Genomic DNA, 13582 nt, shown 5'->3' with positions numbered 1-13582 from the left:
ACCCGAGGATAGAGATATAATTGCTATTTGAAATTAAATAAATAAAACAAACACTACATTACAAGGTAACATCACGGAAAACATTCTATTGAGTTAAAGTTGTTTACTGAATAACAATACAGATTGTGTGATTAAAATACAAAGTTTCCTAGCTCTAAGTCTTCAGTCACGTAGCCAGGTATGCTTAGTTAAATTCGTGACAGCTCAGTCATGGTCAGCAGACAATGAGATTTTCAGTCAACCCGTTAGAAGTGGTCCCCACATTTTTCTGGCTCATGCCCCCCCGACCCCTGTCTGCACACTGCCCACCAACCAGGGCTGGGAGCAGGGCTGTGCCTCAAAGGGAAGAGAGGAGATGTGGACAGGGGTAAGGGGGCCAAGGCTGGGGCCAGGAGCGGAGCCAGAGCCTGGGGCCAGCAGCTGGGGCCAGCAGCCAGGAGCAGAGCCAGGTGGTGCTTGCTCCCCGCCCCCCGGGGGGGCTAGCTCGGGCCCCAGCTGCACCCTCCTGAACAGTCCTCTGTGCCCCCATGGGGGGCACCCCCCACAATTTGGGGACCTCTGTGTTAGATGAACTCCATAAAATTGTTTATGTAAAAGAAGTGTACTCACCTAGGGACTGGAAGAGTTCAGACATTTTAGGATGATCCCAACAGGTTGTTTGTGTCTGGTGACTATAAGAGAATGAGAGAAGCAAAGTTTGAGGAAAAACCCCCGAAAAGAAAACACATTTTGCGGCACATACAGATTAAACTCTTTGGTTATAAGCAAAACAGAAAAATTCCTCAGCTCTTATATCAAATTACAAGATTTGTATCATCCAATTGCTCGAAGCATTTGATCCAATAATAACTTGTAAAATAATCATCCCATATTTAGCATCCAATAGAATGATTTATTTCTGATCCTTTTTCAGTCCTACTTTTGTCTGTTCTCTCTCACTGTATCAGTTGGACTCTGCGTCTGAAACCAAGATGACAACTAATAAGGTAAAGATGCAAATTCCCGGCTATCTCAGCGTACCAAACTCACTTTTAAATTAAGTGTTTTTACAAAAGGGAGGCTTTTATTCCAAAGTCTTCATTATGCATTTGCAATTAGTCAATATCAGAATACAAACAGTGATCTTATGACTTATCCATAACGCTTTTAATGAAGCGCATAATAAACTTTCTCACATGTATATCTGTAGCTACCTAATGTCACAAGATGACTTTCTGCATTTATGCTCTCAGAACATGAAGATACAATGAACACCACCTTTTAACAGCATGGGTTAATCTATCAAAGTATCATATATCCAGCCATGTGGATAAAATGCAGCTTATCTCATGCCCAATGAAATCTCAGTTTTTTCATCAGTGATGTTTTGGTTCTATTTCTGTATATTAATTGCTGGAAAGATGACACATTCATACCACACACAGGTGTTTACATTTAAATCTAATTAATTAGACAATTAATATACTGGATGTTATACTTAAAAAACCACAACATTCCTGCTAAGAATTAACTAGTTAGTACTGTAAATGAAATGATCCCAGGTTAGAGAATTAAGCAATATTTAATGAAGCGGAAAAACCTACTGTCTTTAATCTTTGTTTTCATTTGAATTTGTCAGCAAACAGACAGAGATAAGCATAAACAAATGTTTTCATAAAATTACTTAATTTCTGAATGAATAGAAATGTTACCAGGCGTGAGAAAATGTGCTAATTGTAGCTTTTTTAAGAGAGGACAGTAATTTGAGGACTCTATAGATTTGTCATACTCTTAAAAAAAGAAGGGGTATTTATTTGAACTTGTCAGTAAGCAGACACACAGATAAGCATAAGCAAATGTACGGTACAAAATAAATATTAAGAACTGGCTACATTTTAACTCTTGATAGTTTTGATTTTTTAAAGGTTCTCTGCTTGTTGTACTTTTTTTGATAGAAGTTATTTAGCATATTATAACAAAACAAGGTGGCATGGTACTGTGACCAGGATTTACCAAAGAAGTGAGGGGGGAACAAGAACGATGTCAAGGTTTGATAAGCATCCAGGGGTTCAAACACTCTTTAAAAAAAAGTCTGGACTGAAAGTCTCATGAAAATAAACTTTCTTGGGACATTTCTGACATTCAGAAGAACTGGGTTTCTTATAAAAGAGTATCCAAATATTTCAGAACCTTAAAGCAGAGAAAGTTTGTTTCAAATCTGGCTGTCAAAGCTTCCTGAGCAGAGGGAGGCACTTAGTTTTCCCATATACAGACGTTTCGTTCATAACTGAATTACAAGATGGTATTTTGCCATTGAACTCAGTGGGCCATATCTTCAGCAGGTGTAAATGGAGGATCTGGCCCAGTCATACCTTCAACCACTGCTGTAGAGAGAGGAAGCGTTTGTTCTTTTTTACTAAATATTTCTTGACAGTCATTTGAAGGCAAAAAATAGCAGCATACCCAAGTGACAGGACTCTACCCAACTTACAGATTCGTCTGTTAGACCTGAATTCAGGAAAGAATTAAGCATCTGCTTAAATCCTATCCATCTCTATTCAGGAAAGCAATTAAACATGTTAATTAACATTACACACATGCTTAAAGTTACAGATATGCTAAAATGCTTTCCTGAACAGGGACAACTTCCTAAACTGCAACCTTAGACAGGTTTCAGTTTCATAATAAAATTGTGTGAACTGAACACAAAAAAGTCAAAGCCTTGATATCCTGGACTAGAAAATAGTGCCAATGTCAAAAGAAACACATCCAATCATCGCAGTTTTACAACTTCTAAAAGGAAGCCTTAAAAATGCCACTAATGTATGCCCTTGTCTGCAACAAAGTCACCTGAAAGAAAACAGTAACATTGCTAGATTTGACAGTTATTCCCTGTCAGACAAACTAATAAATCAGCAGTGAAACCAACTCCGAAAGAAAGAAAACCCGTGTTTCTTGGTCCACTGTTGGCACAGGGCTATGGCAATTTACTGTGCTGCATTCTGAATGATTCTAGTGTAGCAATAAATTAAGATTCCTAAACCAGGGTAAGGGGCCTGTATAGCTTCAGTAAATGGGAATGGCAAATGTAATATAATGGTCTGCATTGATCAGCCCATTAAGTAATCTGAGAACTAGTGCCTCAGCTGAAGAGGCAGGAGGCTGATATTGCCAAGTGTCTCCAATACACTGTTAAGTGAAATGCTGTCATTATCACCTCAGCTGTTTCTCACTGGCCTACATTACTAGCATCAGCTGTATCCATCAAACTGTATGGTCACAGCTAAAATATGGGCCATTAGTAAAGCTCATTTAGGAACACTCATTTGAAGCAGTAATGAGTCTCGCAAAAAAAAAAAAAAGCGACTGGTAAGTGGAACGTGGTAGTTTGAGAAACACTTTTAAACACTGTTTATATCCGATTTTTAAAAGTTAACATTTCAAAGGATTTAAAAGCTAAAATATTTGTTATAGTCCAATCCCCAGATGGAAGTGCATATAATAGATCACGCTCTGGTTCACCCCAAACCCTGTTTATCTGACTGTGCCTTCAGTGTCTTCACACACTTAGTACTTTGCTGAATCAGGGCCTCTGTACCTCAGTACACTCATCTGTAAAACAGGTATTATGAAACTTTACTACCATCAGCTGGAAGGTGCTGTAAATGTACAAAATTTTAGTATTAGCTCCTATTACCTATCAAAAATAATGATGAAATTATATTACCAGTGATGGCTCAAAATTTCTCCTCCCCAACACAGAATTATTATATTCTATTAGGCCCAAAGAAGTGGCATTTTTCTCCTTAAGAACTACTGTATAGACAATTCAGTATATTTATGACAAAGGGGGAGGAACCTAAAACAACTTTTACATAGAAAACGTAATCACTTCAGAACATCTTTTTAACGTCTACTGTAGAATGCCAGGACTTGTGACATCTTCACTGGCATAATCGCGGGCAATCTGGACTCCTGATCCTGTAGGATTAACATCCCCAAAATTGGATAACTAAGTGTTAAAAACAGTCTGGGATCCCTGGATAATTTTTCTTTTAATTATATCATTATTATTAAAATTACATATATACATTTCTGTGGCACTCTTTAATTGAAAATCTCAAAGGGCTTCACAAGTGTTATTTTAGCCTAACCATATCCCACATGAAGTGTTATTTTCCTATTTCACATATGGTTAAAAAATGAGGTAGAGAGAAGTTAAGTGAATCTGCCCATGTTACACAACCCAAAGGTAAAGTAAAGATTATACTCTAGGAACCCTCTCTCCCAATGCTCTGCACTTTACACTATGCCTCGCTGCCTCCCTGTCATGGAATAACCACCTGGACAACTGAATTTTCCCTTTGACATGAAAAGACAAAGAATGTCAACATGAGATCTGTGCTATTTATACAAAAATCTTCCCAGAACGCAGCCATTTTCAACAATTACCCCTATAACTCTACTAAGATCCACTATGTTTCACCAGTTGGAGTAGCGCATTCTGAACATGTCTGTTCATGGACTAATGGATTTTTAAAGACCTCTCTCACTCCTTTTATACCGGTATGCTTTTGGTCAAATGCAATTCCATCTGTTAGTAAACTGTATGAGAAAGGCAACCCTATGACCCATAGAACTGAAAATGGGATATAGAACTTTTTTCCTCTAGGTTACTGATTCAATATAGCCCTGTTTTCTAGTGACCAAAAAGTTATTACTATTGGATAGCTGCTAGGTGTTTACATGAAATGAATTTGGTTGTCTAAGTCTTATTCCCAGAGGACAAAGCTTTACATCATAAAACCACCACTCATAGTTTCCAATCTTGTTGGCAGGTTTAGCAGAGAGGCTTGCTCCCAGCCACAGTGCAGACATTCCCTGAATGACCCACGTGTTGGAGGTGACCCATTCAGGTGAAAGCAGCAGTGCATTGTCACTGCTGCTGCTGGTGGTGTCACTGTTCATGTTATATCTCTTCTGTGGATTACAGACTACAGTTTCCAGGGCAGAAAAGCTGGCACCTTTCATACACACTGTGTTCAAACACACAAGCACAAAAAAGCTATATGAAAACTGCAAATGAGGGCACATTGGATAGGGCTGTAAAAATGCTACGATAGCTTCATATTAATAAGGAGTTAAAAAGGAACCAATCTCAATGATGCTATTTCTCACAACAAAATTGTGTTTGATGACAATTTCATAACACACCGGGACTTTTTATGTGCACACAAATCGAATTTCACAGGAAGAATGAATGCATGTGCAGGTAACCTTAACATGCAACAAATAAGAATGTCAGTTAAAGAGTCATTTTAAGAGTTTCAAAATAGGAGGCAAGCAAGATACACCAATTTGTGTGGATTTGGTTTAAAAAGCAGCCCTCTGAAACGAGACTCATCTTTCTGTGCTGTAGACACATTAGCTTTTGTGCTACTGATGCATGACTAATACAAATAGACCAACCTATAAAAACTGTGCTTAGAAAGTAAAGAGGCTCATAATGCTGGATAGACTCCTGCAAAGATGACATGGACTTGCAGAGACTGGGGGTAGAACTCTCTTGCTGTGTCCTGATGCCTCTTTTATGCATACTCAAGCCATAGTGACCAATATTGGTTATGATTGCTCAGCAGGGATATCTTCCAGGCACAGTAAGGAGCCATTGGATGCTTCTTTGCTTTTCTGATATCCTGGCTAATAGGAGAGTAAACACGCAGAAAAGAAACTCTTTTGACAACAAAGAAAACCAAGAAAAACTAGTAAAATTAAGACTAAATTTTCCCTTAAACCTTAAAAAGAAAACCAACCAACCAAAAAAAACTTGTAAAAGGTGTTGTACTAACAGCCTCAGAGACCAAAAATAGCTACAGCAGGGTAATGACAGTGCAACCTTCTCACTATCCTACCAATGGGCTTCAATCTTTTTCTGAAAGTTCTCCCTGGTCAGAGAGGTAGTGACAATTAGGGGGAAGAGATTTCAGTCTCAATTCCCATTTAGGTCTGAACCCCCACTGAGACCATGCAAGGGTAACATTTAGTGCAAAGTGTCATGATGGTTTTCACCACACAGCTACCATAGTCAATCCTTACAAAATTCAGTTACTAGCAAGATGTGAGATATAAACACGGGGAAGCTAAATTATGGTCTTCAAGCAATTCAAACTGGGCAATATTTAGTTCTATCTCAATGATTTCAACTCTCTCTCTCAAACTGCAAAGCTAGAAACAGGACATTTATATTATAGGAAAGGGGAGATTTCTAGTTTTCCACATTAGGAGGCACAGCACTTTATCTTAGCTCTAGAAATCCCAAGAAATCTCACTTTAAATCTGTGACATTTTCAGGCATAGAAAAGCTATTTTAGGTATTTTTAGAGGTGTTTTAGATTTATTCATTTTAAATTTGGTCCCTTTTTGAGCCCTGTACAATTGGACTTGTGACAATTACAGTGCCTGGATTTGTAGAACTGTCTCGATACAAGTTTTTAAAACTCTGACACATTTCTAAAAGTGTGTGTCTTTTGTATAAACAGCATATACTGAATACATGTATTAGCAGGAGTGTCGTAATCAAGACACGAGAAATAATTCTTCTGCTCAACTCCGTGCCGATTAGGTCCCAGCTGGAACATTGGGTCCACTTCTGGGCACCACACTTCAAAAAGGTGTGGACAAATTGGAGAAAGTCCAAAGAAGAGCAACAAAAATGATTAAAGGTCTAGAAAACATGACCTATGAGGGAAGATTGAAAAACTTGGGTTTGTTTAGTCTGGAGAAGAGAAGACTGAGGGGGGACATAACAGCTTTCAAGTACATAAAGATTGTTACAAGGAGGAGGGAGAAAAACTGTTCTTCTTAACTGTCTCCTGATGGAGACATGATGGAGATAAGGTTTAATTGATATTGTTTGGGATAATTGTTCACTTTAAACTGTAAACAATCTGGAACAGGTTTGTCTGTTTTCTCTATTTTGTATAACACCTAACACAATGGAGACCCAATCCCAACCGGGGCCTTCTGAGTGCTAGCATAACAAATATTTATTTACTGCCACCTCTTTCAATAACTTAACTTGACGCTTTGGCACTCATGAATAGCTCAATCATCCCAAAGTCTGTACATCACACCACCTTGTACTGTATTAATTAAAATATTCCATTACACACAAATCCTTCGGTGAAAAACCAAAAATGAGTAGTTGGGGGTTTGACATACTGGATCCAACAACACTGTTACGATGCCAAAGTGACCTAAGATGGCAGTATATGTAAGGATAACCTACTCACATTTGGCAACTGGATAGAAGGAGGAAAACTATTTTTCCCCACTGTTTTCTTTCTAAAGTTACCACTAGCTGACTCATTAGACAGAGATACCAGTGTTAGTGGGAACTGTGGGGAGAAAAAAAAATGTCTATTTTCAAAATATAGTGGAAGCGACTGTAGTATATATAATGTAATGAATCCTACTTGCTGCAATTAGATTATTGTAAAAAAACCAACACAACATAAAGCAACCTAGTATACAATCTAAATGAGTTAAGAAGAGGGTATGAGAATCAGATTTATGTTTAGTCTGCAGTTTGGGTTCAGATTCAACTGCTGAAATCTCAGCCTAAAATGTCAACATGGTACTTATAGTAGGATATGATATTTATTATGTAATTATAATTTTGTTATATGTGGATTGTTTTTCTTTTGTGCAATTATAAAAAAGACTAACCATCTTTTCACTTGCAGTTAGGGCTGTGTTGATCCCAGGGTATTAAAGACACAAGGTGGGTGAGGTAATATCTTTTATTAGACCAACTTCAAAAATTACCTCAGTTATCTTATCTTTTCATTGGTTCACAGAAATAGCTAAATACATTTATGAGTCAGATCTTGTTAGGCAGTCAATAAAGACTCAAGAGTACAATATCTCAATTACCACCTGGAGATGAAAGACAACTGTTCTATAATGGATGCATTGTACCAAAATAGCATAAATATGATAAGACTGTGGTACGGAGGAGTTTCACAAGAGCAGCTGGTCTACCAATTTAGACTGAAACCTCACAACAATCTTCCAGGAGATTTTAAGAAGCTTCCCAGTCAGAACCAGAAAATAGGATCTGATCCAGCACTGAAGCCAAAGTAGTAGATTTGGATCTAGACATTTGACTCTGAACTCTCCTACTTCAGAAAACTCAAAGATTCCACCAGCAAGTATTTTCCTTCCTTCACACACACAGTCAGTTCAACAGTGCTATCAATCTCAACACACACCAAAGAACTGAAAAATGATTGCATTTTTCATACAATCCTAACATAATCTGTTTTATTTATTATGCAAACAACTGGACCCAATTCTATTGCCTCACCTGTGTTGAATAGCACCTTATTCCACAAGCAGATGAGTGATTTCATTGAGACTACTTGTGGAATAAGACATTACTCAATTTGACTGAGAGAGGCGAATCAAGCCTATTATGAATATACCTCTGAAACAGGTCTGTTTGATGGGCAGTGGGCAAGTAGGCCTTACAAGGTCTACAGGAGGGTCCAGAGAGAAGTTCCCAACCTGCGGACCATAAGAGGCAAAAAGGAGTGGAGTTCTTCTCTTGTGGAACTTAAGAAGTCTGCAGGAGAGCAATTCTTCTGCTACAGACATGCCAAGCTCCAGGAGGTCCCAGAGATAATCTGTGTGGGAGTGGGTCTTTTCTTATAGCTTAGACAGAAAAACAGAACTGTTTCACTGACTACGCCACAAGGCAGTATTTTTGATACTGAATTCTTTTTCTGTTGGTTTCACATATGCGACTCATTCGGCAAAAGTATGTTGCACATCTCATTCTCTAACAAAAATTATTGACAATATAAAACCATATTCTACAATATTCCCAGTAAGATACATTTCATGAGAAATTTGAAGCCTCCCCCAAAATAAGACCAACATCACAGCATGAACAGATTTATGTATTAATAAAAATAAATACAACTGGTTACAACTAATAGTGTTATAACTTAAAAATCTGAAAATTAATAAACTGAAAAAATAGCCCAGGCCTTCAATTTTAGAAGAAACTGGGGGCAACATCAAAGTTTTTGTCCTCAACTCTCAGACACGAAAATTTCAGATACCAAATTTATCATACAACCCATGTGTTATCAACTCCATTTGATGATAAACTTTCTAATAATTCCCTTTGCCAAATAATACATTTTTAACATTTGCTGGACATGTCTGTTAAAATGGTAAGTAATGAAATAGTTAACAGTGTTGCCATTTAAATTGTTATTGGTAGGTATAAGCGTTAGCCACTCAATTGAGTTGAATGGGACAGTTCGCACATCTCAGAGGTATTGTTTTAGGCTGCCTGCAGACTCAGGAATACTCTAGTCACGTAATCAGGTTTTCTCCATAACAATGTAGGTTAGAGGTGGGAATTATTTTTGTAAAATTCCAAAGCGTAGACAAGGCTAGAGCTAGTTCTAATACTGATTTGGCTCACAGAAAATATACCCTGGCATGGTGTATTTCTGAAGATGAAGTTTTTTGGATGGGATGTAAAACTGAAGTTGTGATCTCTAATAGTCTCCAGTAGTCATTAATAGTCTCTAATAGTCATTAACAATTCCATGGCACTTTACAAGCTGGCACTGTTGTCCTGGCTAAATTCCAATTGGAGGAATTACTTCCTGCCTGTCTAAGCTCCTCATACAGTTTCATCTGGATACAGCATATTTAACTTCCTTTCTTAAACTACTGCAAAAGTGTGCTGTAAAACAGCCAGCATGCTGTTGTAAGGGCAGCTGCATTTCAGTAGTGGGTGGAGTAATTTCTGTATGTATACTGTGAACTCCCTTAGGACAAAAAGCACTACCTGTAATTCTTAATTAGAAAATGAAGGCTAGTGGTAACTAACGAAATAATCTCAAAATTAAAACTATATCACATTTGGAGGCAATTTAATTATTATTTTTCCCTTAAGTTCACACAGAAGATGGTATTATGAATGGGGCCAGGAGGAAGAAAAAGATTTACTTCCAGAGTCAGTGGCTTTTTTTCTCTCCCCTAAACTAATGGTACAACTGAGATCAGAAGAGAAAGAATTGTTCTGAAGGAAGACTTGAAAAGTACAGCATCATTCCTCACCCTGGAGAGTTAAATGTGATATAGAAGGGGATAAAGTAGCTTTTAAAATGTTTTTGATGATGCTAGGTCCTTTTCAAGATCATTTAGAAGTATGTGATTACGGATTTTGAATTTAGTGGCTTGATGATGATGATTGCTGGGACATCACTGCCCTTAAGTAAAATGCCTTCTACAATATTAAATTTGCTTTGATCCCTCTCATTTCCTTTTGAGTTCTTCTGGACAGTACAATACCTAATACATTATAAATATGGAAAGACTCATAACTGTAATAGGATTAGTTGTGTTTAACTGAACACCACTGAGAAATGCCAGGGTAATTATTTCTTTCCTCCAATCCTTTCACTGATGACATATTCCTCAAATTTATTTACAGACTGTGAATTTTAATGGATGTATATTTCAATGTCGTTTTTTAAAAAATGAGTGGATGTAAATTTTCATGGTTTTTTTTAAAAAATTTTGTATGAATATATATTTCCTTAAGTTTTATTTTTGCATCATCTATATGGAGGCCAAACATGCCTTGTGTGCTTCAAATGGTTATAAATAAAAAGTTGCAGAGAATGTCCATTAAAGCCCACATATCTTTGCAGCACAGCCAATGAAAAATGCATTCAATTTACTGCTTGCTCAAAGAAATCAATTTTTGCCTCTTGTAACCATTTCTCCAAACAATAGTGGATTATAAATACTGTGAGACTTATATTCTATCCTTCTCCATACGGCTCATTAGTCCCAGTCTTTTGGACACGTTCTTGTCAAAAAGTTCAAAAAAATCAACTTTCCTCAAGAGCATTTAGATTCTACAGATGTAGACCTCAGTCACATCCTCAGTTTCAAACACCGTCCACTGAATTCTACTACAATAATTAACCCAAAATGACAGAACTATGGAACAATTTGGTAATATTTTGCATTAAGAAGAGATAGAATAGAAGTTAAATAGGACCAAGAAAAATCTCAAAAGCCACTTGGCAACTTGTTTTATGTAATAAAAGATTTGAACAGGAGGAAACAAAATAACAGAGTAAATTGTATATATTTACAAACATGCATGTTCAATTCAATCAAATATTTTCACTGTGCAGAGCATAGAAGCATAAACAGCTTCATAAATCTGGGCTCTAGAGAACGAATCTCACGTCCATGGAAACCAAACTCTCTCTCCTCTTCAAAGTACTCCACTGGTTTTCCTCTTGCTCAAGTAATAGGGGGCCAAAAGGGTTTTGTGCAAACCTCTCTTAGGCACATTACATGTAATTGAATAACTATACAACACCAGAACCAGTATGCACATCAAAATTAGTGAACAGGTGGGAGGGAAAAAAGCCAGCAATAAAACCCTCTTTTTCTTTGAGACATCCCTGTCTGGGCACATAATAGCCTGTTACCATGGGCATCAGGCAAGAGACAGAACAAATGCTACTTATCTCAAAATACAGACGTTTTAAATCGTTTTGACACTCTCCTTACTTACAGATCCATTGCAGGCTAAAACACACCCTCCACCTTCTCAGAGAGAGTTTCCTAATTTGTGAAAAACACTTCCCTTATTTGTGTCATAAAACTTGTGAGGATGTAGTATATTTTCAAAAAAAATCATCATCCTAACAGGTGTACTTCTGCAGAATCCCAATTCAAAGGTAAGATTATCTGCAACTCATCTATCACATTCTCACTCTCTGAATATCTCTGACAGATGTCAAACATTGTATCGTACTCTTTGTAAGAGGGTGGCTTGCTCTTAAGGGCTGAATGCCTGGGGCCAGACAACCCTGATTACTGAAAAGGCACACCTGGAAGAGATCAGGTGATTCCTCTATAAAGGAGCAGTAGGTAGCTGCAGTGAAGGGGGTCTGTTTAGGGAGACCAGAGCAGGAAAAGCTGGACACAAACTGCTGGTAGTGAAGAGGCTCCAGCAGAAGACCTTGGGAATGGAAAATGAGACTACAGGCAGGAAAGGCCTGGGAGTGACCCAATGAGAGGGTAGAGAGATGGACTCTGTTTTGGGATGCTGAATTTTATTTTCTATGAATAAACCCAGACCCCAACAAGGGGTGTTGTGAATGGCCCCCCAAAAGGGTGTGTAGTGTATATTTAAGAAGCCCTTTGAGGGGGAAACTGAGGCAAGGAGACACTGTCCTAAGGCTACCAGGGGGCATCAGCAGGTGGCAATTCATTGATGCTCTTATTCTCCCCCTTTTTCAGTTCATTTTTATTCCTCAACTCAGACGAAAGGATATCCAGTTTATTAAGCCCCATCTCTCTACATACAACCCCGACAGTAAAAATGGCACAAGCAGCATGCCTTAGGATATCTCCTTGAGACCATTAATCTTAAATATAACTATTCTTGAAAGAAATGGGATGCTGAAAGACATCACTGCCTAGACTCCAGGGCAGCCCTGCTTCTCTTTCAGCTTAAGTTATGCGTTATATCAGCTCAAGGTTTACACTTCATTTAAAGACCAGACCTTGGCCTAAGCAACCAGAGAAGCCAGCGAACAGAAGCAGCTAACAGGGGAGTTTTGAGAGGGAGTTTGGAGGGAGAGTGTGAAGGGGGGCTAGATTCATTTAACATTTTTTAAACTTCCTTAAACTTCATGCCAAAACCACCCCCTGATAAAAAGAAAACATCAACAAAAGAATGAGCTGCAGGATTAAAAATAAAGAGAATGCAGGCAGTAGTCCAGCAACAGATTGGGGGCTTTCCAGTTTAATGTACTCAATGTGGCATGTATGATTGATTACCTGCCCTATGGGCAGGTGGTGTATGTTTGCGTTTGGTGCAAGGAGCTCCTGACTCTCAGAGACCGTGTATGGGCTTTGGATACCAGAGTGGCTGACCTGGAGGAGCTAAGGGACACAGAGGTATACAGATGAGACTTTCCAGGACACAGCAAAACAGTCCCAACCCCTGGTCTGACAGCCTCTGTGCTGTTGAGGAGGATGAAAGTCTCAGAGAAGGAGAGCATCCAACTGGAGCAGAAGAAAACAATCCCATAGATGAGACCCTCCTTCCAGAAGATGTCATGGTATCCTCTCACACTGAGGATCTCTCTCCAGGGCAGGGAACTCCAGTTACTATAAATTATAAGATGGGTGAACTAGAGTGCCTCGTATTAAATGAGGAATATGATAGAGGTCTATAAAATCATGATTGGTGTGGAGAAAGTAAAGAAGGAAGTGTTATTTACTCCTTCTCATAACACTAGAACTAGGGGACACCAAATGAAATTAATAGGTAGCAGGTTTAAAACAAACAAAAGGAAGTATTTCTTCGTACAATGCACAGTCAATCTGTGGAACTCTTTGCCAGATGATGTTGTGAAGGTCAAGACCATAACAGGATTCAAAAAAGAACTAGATAAATTCATGGAGGATAGGTCCATCAATGGCTATTAGCCAGGATGGGCAGGAATGATGTCCCTAGCCTCTGTTTGCCAGAAGCTGGGAA

At 38.3% G+C, this 13582-nt stretch overlaps 1 protein-coding gene across 4 annotated transcripts in view; it reads right to left on the bottom strand.

Annotated features, from left to right (window-relative positions):
- UTRN (utrophin) overlaps window positions 1-13582 on the bottom strand; it is a 583727-nt gene that overhangs the window by 117419 nt on the left and 452726 nt on the right. For all 4 annotated transcript variants that reach the window (XM_084623224.1, XM_084623225.1, XM_084623226.1 and 1 more), the window contains one exon: window positions 610-671. In XM_084623224.1, the coding sequence (XP_084479350.1) occupies window positions 610-671 (62 nt within the window). The remainder of the gene's footprint in view (window positions 1-609; window positions 672-13582) is intronic.

Source organism: Lepidochelys olivacea, assembly GCF_965140295.1.
Source record: "Lepidochelys olivacea isolate rLepOli2 genome assembly, chromosome: 3".
NCBI classification, from domain to species: Eukaryota; Metazoa; Chordata; order Testudines; family Cheloniidae; genus Lepidochelys; species Lepidochelys olivacea.
Note: the sequence above shows the minus strand (reverse complement) of the source record. Positions and strands in the feature narration are given on the sequence as shown.